At 35.9% G+C, this 11767-nt stretch overlaps 2 protein-coding genes across 2 annotated transcripts; one reads left to right on the forward strand and one right to left on the reverse strand.

Moving 5' to 3' along the window:
- Positions 1–294: 294 nt before the first annotated feature.
- Positions 295–2049, reverse strand: LOC142173631 (secreted RxLR effector protein 161-like). The gene is made up of 3 exons (XM_075239257.1): positions 1963–2049; positions 1711–1905; positions 295–366 (listed from the first exon to the last, which is right to left on the reverse strand). The coding sequence occupies exons 1-3, from the start codon at positions 2047–2049 to the stop codon at positions 295–297; spliced, it is 354 nt and encodes a 117-aa protein (XP_075095358.1).
- A 5268-nt stretch (positions 2050–7317) lies between these two features.
- On the forward strand, positions 7318–10520 carry LOC107793801 (pentatricopeptide repeat-containing protein At4g01030, mitochondrial). Its single transcript, XM_016616239.2, has one exon. It carries the CDS (start codon positions 7488–7490, stop codon positions 10278–10280), a length of 2793 nt encoding a protein of 930 aa, XP_016471725.1. The 5' UTR covers positions 7318–7487; the 3' UTR covers positions 10281–10520.
- Positions 10521–11767: the final 1247 nt, after the last annotated feature.

Raw genomic sequence — 11767 nt, forward strand, 5'->3', positions numbered from 1 at the left:
AAATCTCACTTGTAATGAATGCTAATTGGTCAAGTAAGAGCCTAACTGATGTTGCAGACAACTGTTTAGTTATTTACCATGACATTCTGTGCCTAAACCTACTCAATTTCAGATCAAATGCCTGCCAAAAGATATGAGAGATTATGCTCATTAAGACCATATTTAAAATAGCATAGAAATTAAGTGGTAAGTACTAACTTTTTTCAATTCTATTACAATTATCAATGATCGCTGGGAAAACTAATTGTGTAAAAATGGTATAAAGGCCATGAGATTCATTTGCGAATTGGAGAATCATGGATCAACATTTACACAAAGTAACCAATCTTGCCCGCTGAGATGCTGCATTTTGTATATATTCTGCTCCTTAAAAAGAACAAAGTTTCAGGGATCACCAAATTGACTGTGTTTGCAGTAGAGGCAAAACATTCTGAGTTTATAAATAGTATTATAGTAAAGATAAAGAATATTCGAAGGAAAAACAAAAAGAAGAGGAATATAATCAAAGATTGTTGTTCTTGTTCCTATGCAATTTACCCATCTCAAATCATTCCCACACCCGTCAAGGTTATCCAGGTTTCTGTTTCCTAGCCTTTCGGAAAAAATCCACTCCCCACTTATGGGATGACGCTAGGTATGTTGTTGTATCCTTGGGGGAAAAATCGTGCGGACTTGACTTAAAGCTATTTTAGCTCAACAATGCGGTTCGCCTTGTTCAAGTTTTCCTTTTTCGGGAAGTACCTTAAACAAATTATATTTAGAATTGGAAAGAAAACTGCCCTGAATAAAATGAAATGGGAGGATTCATATAGGTGGTCCAACTAATTTAGAATTACGGGGCAGTTGAATTATTGACTTAAGGAATAAATAAATGATGCACTCTGATCCTAGAACTATCATATGATCTATTTGTTGCGAAAACCGAATATATAAAGAGTGAGTAAATCACAACTACTATATTTAAAGGTAACTAATAAATAATAAATGAGATAATAAAAATAACACCAGAAGTTTATGAGGTTCGGCAAAATTTGAATTTCTGCCTAGTCCTCAGACATAATCAACTCAAATTTTATTTGACTTCAAAAATACAAGTGATATACTACAAGAGAGAAAGAAGTCTCAAATGCCTAAGAAGATAGGAAGACAAGTGAGAGGTGTTTACAAATGAACAAAACTCTTGCTATTTATAGAAGAGAAATGGCCTTAATAATGTCATGCATGACATCACATAAAGTGTGATTATGTAATGTAAATGCATGAAAAATGCATTTACCAATTTCTTCCTAAAAGGAGGTTTCAAAATGTTCACACTAGTTTACATTAATTTTGTCAAATTTAACAAATCTCCACCTTGGCAAGATTTCACACTTTTAATTTTCTCTCATCGATAAATTTTGATTGTATCTTCAACTTCAATCTTCAAAGCTCAACAATGTTGATCAAGTTCAAACAATGTTGCAACTTGATCGTAGTCACTACTTTTGTTAGCATATCGGCATGATTGTCTGTAGTCTGAATTTTTTGTACCATGACTCCACCTTCTTCTATAATATCTCGTACAAAGTGATATCGAACATCAATGTGCTTCGTCCTTGCATGATAAACTTGGTTCTTTGCTAATTGGATAGCACTTTGACAATCACAAAATAGTGTGATACTTTCTTGACCAATACCAAGCTCTCTAAGCAACCCTTGAAGCCAAATTACCTCATTTACAGCCTCCGTAATTGCCATGTACTCTGCCTCTGTAGTAGACAAAGCAATCGTTGACTGCAAAGTAGACTTCCAACTAACTGGTGTATTTACAAAAGTGAAAACATAGCCAGTAGTTGATCTACGCTTGTCCATATCACCCGCATAATCTGAGTCACAATATCCAACCAAATACTGACTATCTTCTTGCTAAAAAATCAATCCAACATCTACAGTATTACGAATATACCGTAGAATCCATTTCACAGCTTGCCAATGTTCCTTTCCTGGATCATACATATACCTGCTTACAACTCCGATAGCATGTGAAATATCAGGTCTTATGTAAACCATTGCATACATCAAGCTACCAATGACATTCACATATGGTACTCTTTACATATACTCTCGTTCAGCTTCATTCTTCGGCGACATAACAACACTAAGCTTAAAGTGAGGAGCAAGCGGAGTGCTAACCGATTTCGTGTTTTCATTAATGCCAAATCGATCTATTACTCTCTTCAAGTATTCTTTTTGAGATAGACAAAGTTTCTTTGAATGTCTATCTCTTTTTATCTCCATGCCAAAAAATTTCTTCGCCTTACCCAAATCCTTCATCTCAATCTCCTTTTTAAGTTGAATCTTCAACTTCTCAATTTCCTCTTGACTTTTTGAAGCTATCAACATATCATCAACGTATAGAATAAGATATATGAAAGATCCGTCTTCAAGCTTGCGTAGATATACACAATGATCGTATTTGCTTCTTCTGTACTCCTGCCGCAACATAAACTTGCCAAATCATTTGTACCATTGTCTAGAAGATTGTTTCAATATGTACAATGATTTTTCAAGTTTGCGCACCATATTTTCCTTTCCAGCAACTTTAAATCCTTTTGACTGAGTTATATAGATTTCCTCTTCCAAGTCTCCATGTAAAAATACAGTTTTTACATCTAACTGAACTAGTTCCAAATTCAACTGTGTTACCAAAGCCAATAAAACTCTAATGGAGGAGTATTTCACGACTGGAGAAAATACCTCATTATAATCAATTCCCTCATTTTGAGCGTATCCTTTGGCTACCAATCTTGCTTTGTAGCAAACATCTTCGTGGCTAGGAAATCATTTTTCCTTTGCAAATACCTATTTGCACCAATTGCTTTCTTTCCCTTCGGGAGATTGACCAATTTTCATGTGCAATTCTAACGAAGGGATTGCATTTCTTCATTCATGAAAATCCTCCATTTATCTTTTTCTGAACTTTAGACTGTGTCTTTATAAGTGGTAGGAACACCATCAGCTACAATCAAGGCTGCACAAGCCACCATCTCTATGAAATGAGCAGGTTTTTTTATTGTTCTTTTTGGCTTGCTAGTTGCTATTGATTAAAGTTGTTAAAGTTCTTGAGTTGGAATCTCCCTCTCCACTGGCTCTTCTTCCAGAGGAAAATCTTTTGTTGTTTTCTCATTTTCTCCCTGTGTTGGAAAAAATAATTTTCTCTTGAACTCCACCTGCTTTGAATCACCATCGGTTTGTTTGACATCTTCAACTGTTACCTTATCTGTTGTGGCAGACTCATCAAAGGTAACATATCTGTTGAATATAATTTTTCTTATCTCTGTACATCATACGTAGTATCCTTTGACTCCAGAAGTAATTCCCATAAATATAGCTTTCTTTGCTCTCAGATCCAATTTTGATTCTTTTACATGATAATATACAATTGAGCCAAATACATGGAAAAAACTATAATCTTCAACAGGTTTTCCATACCATTTATCAAATGGTGTCTTGACGCCAACATCGACAGATGGTAGACGATTAATGAGGTGACATGCATATGTTCTTGCCTCAGCCCAAATTTTTTGCCCAAGCCAGCATTGGACAACATACAACGAACCTTCTCCAGCAAAGTTCGGTCCATACGTCCTGTCACTCTATTCAGTTGTGGTGTATTTCTGACGGTGAAATGTCTCAAAATGCCATCATCTTCATAAATCTTATTGAAAAGATCATTTTTGTATTCTCCGTCGTTGTCTGTGCGAGTACAATTTATCTTTCTGCCTCTTTGAGTCTCTATTATCACCTTCCATTTGAGAAAAATTCTCGACACCTCATCTTTGATTTTCATCGTATACACCCACACTCTCCGGGAAAGGTCATCAATAAAGGTTACAAAATAGTGTTTCTCACCTGATGAAGGTGTTTTATAAGCACCCTAAATATCAGAGTGAACATAATACAAAATACCTTTAGTATTATAAATAATTATTCCAAATTTAACCCTTATTTGTTTTTCCTTGACACAATACTCACAAAACTCCAAATTGCAAGTCTTACTCCTTTTAATAATTCTTGATCTGATAAAGTTTTCAAGGATTTTCCTCCTGCATGTCCCAAGCGCATGTGTCATAGCTTGGTCGCTTATGCCTCCTTGTCATCAATGGATGTCACTGTCCCAATAACTGTACTACCGTAATAGTGATACATGTTATTATTTCTCCGAATTCCCTTCATTACCACTAGTGCACCAGAGCATATTCTCATTACCCTATTTTCTGCAATGACTTTGAACTCCTTTGACTCGGGGCTCCCACAGAAATGAGATTTTTCTTTAAATCCGGTACGTATCGAACATCTGTTAATGTTTTGATCAATCCATCATGGTTCCTTAATCGGATTGAACCAATACTATATGCGGTAAGAGGATTGTTATTTGCGGTATGAATAACTCCATATTTTCCTTCTTGAAAGTCAACAAACCAGTCCCGTTGGGGACACATATGATAGCTACAAGCTGAATCCATCAATCATATGTCAGATGGTTTGAATGGCTCTGTTGTAACTAGTGAAAAATCAGATTCGTCACAATTAGCTACATTTGAATCCATGACAACCTTCCTATTATTAGGTTTGGCCTTATTTTTCAACTTTGGACAGTCTTTCTTCCGGTTCCCCTTTTCTCGACAAAAGGCACATTCGTCTTTGATGGGTCTAGATCTTGACTTCGATCTTCCTTTCTTTGTTCTTATATAGTTTTGAGAACGACCTCTCACGACCAGTGCTTATCCTTCTCCACTCTTTTGTTTTTCTCCCTTTCTTTGTTCATAGCTGTATAAGGCAGAACAAACTTCTTTGAGAGATACTTCATAATTCCCATGAAGTAGAGTAGTTTCGAGGTGCTCGTACTAATGAGGAAGTGAACTTAATAACATTAAGGCCATATCTCCATCACTAAAAGTCATGTCCATATTCTGCAAATCTGTCGCCAACTTATTACAGCTGGTGATATAATCATTCTTTGTAGCACTAGAAACATATACGAAGTGTAACAGTCTTTTTTTCATATAAATTTTATTTTGACTATTTTCCTTCAAGAACTTATCCTCCAATGTATTCCACAATTTACTTGCAGAAGTTTCTTTTATGTATGGATATTTCTGTTCTTTTGCAAGGTAAGATCGAATGGTACCACAAGCAACGCGATTGATAATCTTCCATTCTTCTTCTCCTATATTATCTGGTTTCTTTTCTTCTATGGCAATATCTAGCCCTTGTTGAAAAAGAATATCAAGAATCTTAGCTTGCCACATCCCGAAATGTCCTGACCCGTCAAACATTTTAACTGCAAATTTCGCATTTGACATAATTCTTGTCATAAGCGAAGATGCCAACAACGTATTACTAACACTCGATTTGGACTCTTCATTTTTCTTTTCTCCCATTTTTGCTACAGATACTATTTATTTGCTGATACTACAAAACACCAAAGTAATTCTTTTCTGATGTGAAAGTTCAGACTATGCTGCAACCACAGAGTATACTCAGATAGAACCTTGGCTCTGATACCAATTATTGCAAAAATCGAATATATAGAAAGTGATTAAATCACAACTACTATATCTAGAGGTAGCTAATAAATAGTAAATGAGACAATAATAAAAAGAACACCAGAAGTTTACGAGGTTCAGCAAAATTTAATTTTCTGTTTAGTCCTCAGACACAATCAACTCAAACTTTATTTCACTCCAAAAATACAAGTGAAATACAACAAGAGAGAAAGAAGACTCAAATGTCTTAGAAGATAGGAAGGCAAGTGAGAGGTGTTTACAAATGAACAGAACCTTGCTATTTATAGAAGGGAAATGACCTTAATAATGTCATGCATGACATCACATAAAGTGTGATTATGCAATGTAAATGCATGAAAAATACATGTACCAATTTCTTCCTAAAACGAGGCTTCCAAATGTTCACACTAGGGTGATTATTCTGTCACTAGAAGCTACAATGCTATGCTGGGGGATATGCAGAAACTTGAGGCTGCTGATCTAATATGGAACTCAACAATGCTACCTAGACACAAGGTAATAGTATGGTTGGCTAACCAGGATAGATTAATGACCAAGGAGAGACTGGCTAGACTGCAGATACCTATTGATAACAACTTATGTTGTCTCTGTGATGAGGCAAAAGAGGAAACTTCCTCACATTTGTTTTCTGAATGCTAATGGATAAAGGAACTGAGACTGATAGTAGAACAATAATCGGGCATACACATGCAGAGTATGGGAGTTGGGCAAAGTCTGAGATGGATGAAACGAAGACACTGGAGTAAACTCAAGAAGAAGATAACAACGGCTATTTGGGGAGCCATGATCTACCATACATGTAGAGTAAGGAATTATAAGTTATTCAAGAATGAAAGTGTAAATAGAGAAACACTGGTTACACAGATTAAACAGGAAGTAAAGGAAAGATTAGAACTTAGGAAATGTTCCAGAGTACATAGAAGTTTTGTAACTAGTTTCTTTTTCCGGGGGCTTGGAATTACTCAACACCCTTCCTAGAAGATGGTTGTAAATTTCGAGTGCTCCTATAGGTTGTATCAATTTGGATGGGTTATGGTAATATATTCACAGTTATTACAAAAAAAAAAATGTTCACACTAGTTCACATTAATCTTGTCAAATTTTACGCTCTTACCCTTTATTAAAGTTTTTCTCAGTCGTATACCTTTTAATTCTTAATTTGTCCGCTAGCTGAATCACCAGTTGCTGAATAGGAAAAATTAAGAGAGAATAAACTTTGAGGCCTGTAGTTTTTGGGGAGAAAAATTATAGTGATTTCCTTTGCGGAAATGACACTAGGTAGCCACTTTTAACATGTTGTTTAAAATATATCAACAGTTTAAAATGTATTTAAATTAGCTAATTCGTTCAAACTTCATGATACGCCGTCCTAAAGTTTAAACCTGAAAGTTTAAACTTTAGAACATCGTGTCCTAAAGTTCGAAAATTGTGTCTAGATATTCAAATCTTATGTCCTGAATTTTAAATTAGCAGGTTAAAAATTTAGGACACTAAGTCCAGAATTTTAAATTAGCAACGCAAACAGGATACAAAAATTCGGGATACTTAGTCTTAAAGTTTAAATAAATTAACTAATCTTTAAAAATATTATATAAATTATATATATATTATAAACAATAGGCTTAAAAGTGGCTACCGGTGCCCTACGCCCTTTCCTTTTTAAGGTATGGAAGGCCCATCGCATTGTACAGTGGCTTATCTATAAAATGCACACTAGATAAACCTTATCCACTAAAGATTCTTGATTTTCAGACATAATTATTTATTTCCCTATGTCTTTCCCTTTCTTGATTTTCCTTCTAGTTAGTCTTCCAGCTTTTATTAGAGCCCTCCAAATCCTACTGTTCAAACTGTCATTATTTCACAATCAACTACCTTGAGTGGATGCCATAATTTTCTTCAAGCTCAAAAGCCACAATGGAGGCTGCTACTCCATTGTACCACTTCATTTCTTCACATCAGCCACTCACCCAAAAGCAACCCAGAAGATATTCCACAAATTTTGGCCTTATAAATGTAGCAGAAACACTTCCTGAAACTTCACCCTCAACCTCACCTTCTCCACTTTCTTCATTGCAATTTGATTATGAAAAAGAGTTCCATTCACTAAACTCAGTCAGAGCAATGCATGCCAAGATGATAAAATTGTCTAGTGTATGGGATTCAAAGAGAAATATGCAGTCTTTTATCTCAGCTTACTTGGAATTTGGTGATTTTCAATCAGCTGCAGTGTTATTCTTTGTGGGGTTTGCAGAGAACTATTTGTATTGGAATTCTTTCCTTGAAGAATTTAGTTATTTTGGTGGAAACCCATGTGAAATTCTTGAAGTTTTCAGTGGGTTACATAGTAAAGGAGTGAACTTTAACGCTGAAATTCTAGCTTTTGTCTTGAAAATCTGTTCAAAGTTAAGAGACAAGTGGCTAGGATTGGAAATCCATGCTTGTTTGATCAAGAAAGGTTTTAATTTAGATGTCTATACACAATGTGCACTGATGAATTTTTATGGGAGGTGTTGTGGGACAGAGAGTGCTAATAAGGTTTTTAAAGATACATCAATCCGTGACTCTTTATTGTGGAATGAAGCAATTTTGGTTAATTTAAGGAATGAGAAATGGGCTGAAGGTCTACAAATGTTTCATGAAATGCAGACATTACATGTTAAGGCCAATAGCCTAACCATTTCCAAAGTTTTGCAAGCATGTGGGAAATTGGGTGCTCTTGATGAAGGAAAACAGATTCACGGGTATGTTATCCGATATGCCTTAGAATCGAATATAATGATACGCACTGCACTCAGCAACATGTATGTAAAAAATGACAATCTCAAACTTGCTAGAGTAGTTTTTGATTCAACAGACAATCGTAATCTGCCTTGTTGGAACAGTATTATTTCGGGGTATATTGCACTTGGTTACCTTGATGACGCATGGGAGCTATTTAATGAAATGATAACTTCCAACATAAAACCGGACATAATAACCTGGAACTGCCTTTTATCTGGTCATTTTCTTCATGGATCATATCCAGAGGTTTTGGCGATTCTGAGGAGAATGCAGAGTGCTGGTTATCATCCAAATCGCAACTCTATAACCAGTGTTCTTCAGGCAGTGACTGAATTAGGCTATTTGAATAGTGGTAAGGAGATCCATTGCCATGTTATAAGAAATGGACTTGACTATGACCTGCATGTTGCAACTTCACTAGTAGATATGTATGTGAAGAATGATGATTTGACATCTGCTCAAGCTGTTTTCGATTGTATGACAAACAGAAATATTTGTGCTTGGAATTCATTAATTTCTGGTTATTCCTGCAAGGGACATTTTGAAAAAGCTGGTAATCTTTTGAATCAGATGAAGGAAGAAGGGATTAAACCAGATATAGTGACATACAATAGCATGGTTTCTGGTTATTCAACGTCTAGCTGCATTAAGGAAGCTTTGGGTATGATTCGAAGGATCAAAAGTTGTGGCATGTCTCCTAATGTCATTTCATGGACCTCTTTAATATCAGGTTGTTCACAGCAAGGATATTTTAGAGAAGCATTTGAGTTTTTAATTCAGATGCAGGATGAAGGTATCAAAGTCAACTCAGTTACAATTTCAAGCTTACTTCAAGCATGTGCAGGTCTCTCTTTGTTACATATTGGGAAAGAGATACACTGCTTGTGTATACGAAACGATTTTATAGATGATGTGTATGTATCTACGGCTCTCATAGACATGTACAGTAAGTGTGGGAACTTAGAAAATGCTCAGAAGGTTTTCCAAAGACTTGAGGACAAAACAATAGCTTCCTGGAATTCCATGATCACCGGTTTTGCCATATACGGCCTTAGTACAGAGGCAATTTCAGTCTTTGATAGAATGAGAGGAGCAAACATCCAACCAGATGCCATAACATTCATAGCTCTTCTATCTAGTTGTAAACATTATGGTTTGCTCGATAAAGGTTGGAAATATTTTGATCATATGAAGACAGATTTTGGAGTTACCCCCACAATTGAGCATTACTCTTGCATGGTTGATCTACTGGGAAGAGCTGGTTACCTTGATGAAGCATTGGATTTTATTCAGTCAATGCCGATGGAGCCAAATGCTGCTGTTTGGGGTGCTCTTCTTACATCATGTCGGATCCATGGAAACGTGGAGCTTGGAGAGATTGCAGCAGAATACCTTTTCAAGTTAGAACCATATAATGCAGCTAACTATGCCTTAATGATGAACCTCTATGCACTTTCAAACCGATGGAAGGATGTTGACCGTATCAGAGACAAGATGGAAGCAATGGGAGTGAAAATCGGACCTGTATGGAGTTGGGTACAAGTCAATCAGAGGATTCACATCTTCTCTACAGCAGGAAAAACTCATCAAGAAGGAGAGATATACTTTGAACTGTACAAGTTAATATCTGAGATGAAGAAGTTGGGCTATGCACCTGATACTAAATGTGTTTGTCAGAACATTCCTGAAGTGGAGAAAGAAAAGGTGCTACTTGCTCACACTGAAAAACTGGCAATTACATATGGATTAATCAGGACCACAAGTCCTGCACCTATTAGAGTGATCAATAATACAAGAATATGTTCAGACTGTCATACAGTTGCAAAATACATGTCATTGCTGAGGAGGCGAGAGATTTTCCTAAAAGATGGTGTTCGCTTTCACCACTTTAAGGATGGTAAATGTTCTTGCTGTGACTTCTGGTAGAGGTACGTCTAGCATCTTCTTCTCCTAAAACAGAAAACAGATCTTGTGACATACCAGTTTTGTACATGGTATTTTTTGTGATATATGAAGTTCATAGATGTTGGAAGAATGAATACAGTGATACTTGGAATCAGTTTAAGCGTTATTATATTTAATATCCAGAAAGCTTGGTCACAATTCAATCTGTTGCACACACAAAAAAAGAAAAAAGTGATTCAGTGGTTCTATTTAGAGCAAGTACATATTCGTTTTGGTATGATGACTCCAGTTTTATTCTCCACTCATGTACTAACAAAACTTGGAGCATCTAACGAAGAGATCTTAGTGATCAGTAACTCGTTAAACTATCAAACTATACCAGTCGCACAACAACCCTTGATTCTGAGCAAATGTCAGCACTGATTGGAGGCAAAATTGAGCAAAAGGTGCAGTTGTTTATGAAAAACTGAGAAATAAATTTTCAGATTTTTTTCTTCACACCATGTTTGGTTACAAGAAAGAGAAGGGATAGAAGAGAGATAAAGAGGAAAGGAACTCATTGCTGATTTTTTCTTGATTTTCAGATCATTGTTTAGTTTCTTTCCTTGTCTAGGTTTTTATTTTTCAGGGAAGATTTTATAAATAAGGTCTCATTTTTGTAAGAAACTATTCAAACCTAGTTCATTAATTAAATTGCTCGCCAATATATCTCATAAGGTTAAATCTAAAGTTGCAGGGCTGCAGCTATCTGGCACATTAGGAGAGAAACAATGTCTCAAACTCTATTGAAATATGTAACAGTAGAAGGGGTGGAACAGGTTACTTAACCAAAACACTATTAAGAGATCTCAAAGGAAAAGGGGAAAACTAATGTAACATGACGGGATCTATTTAGCAGTTAAACTCTATATTAACCGTTAATCTTTACGAGCCCAGAATGATTCCCTGGATTCCCCTTCTTGAAAAGAAATTCGGATAATTCACCGTCTTTGGAAGCCTTGCATCCTCAATCAGAATGCAGCTTCTGGTGAATGGTAAGGCCTGATTATCCTTTGTTTTTCCTGTTCATGGATTAGATTTTCTTTTTTCTTTCTTATCATTTTTGCTGACATTACTGCCTGTTGCTACTGCTTTTTTTTTCTTCATCTTTTCATGAGCCGAGGGTCTATCTGAAACAACGTCTCTACCTTCTACCTCTCTCTACCTTTTCAAGGTAGGAATAAGGTCTGCGTACACAGTGACGGACCCAAGTGGCGGATAGCGGGTTCAACTGAACCCGCTTCACAAAAAAATAATACTGTGTATATGTATAAATTAGGATTAAAACTGTGTAAATTTTGCATAAATATTTTATTTGAACACACTTGATAACTACTATTTTACTACTAAATTTATATACTTCTAAGATTGAACCCGCTTGCACAAAATTTTGGGTCCGCCACTGTGCGTACAAACTATCCTCCCCAGACCCTACTTATGGGATTATACCTTTTTTTTTTTTTTTTGGT

This window comes from Nicotiana tabacum, chromosome 19 (assembly GCF_000715075.1).
Source record: "Nicotiana tabacum cultivar K326 chromosome 19, ASM71507v2, whole genome shotgun sequence".
NCBI classification, from domain to species: Eukaryota; Viridiplantae; Streptophyta; class Magnoliopsida; order Solanales; family Solanaceae; genus Nicotiana; species Nicotiana tabacum.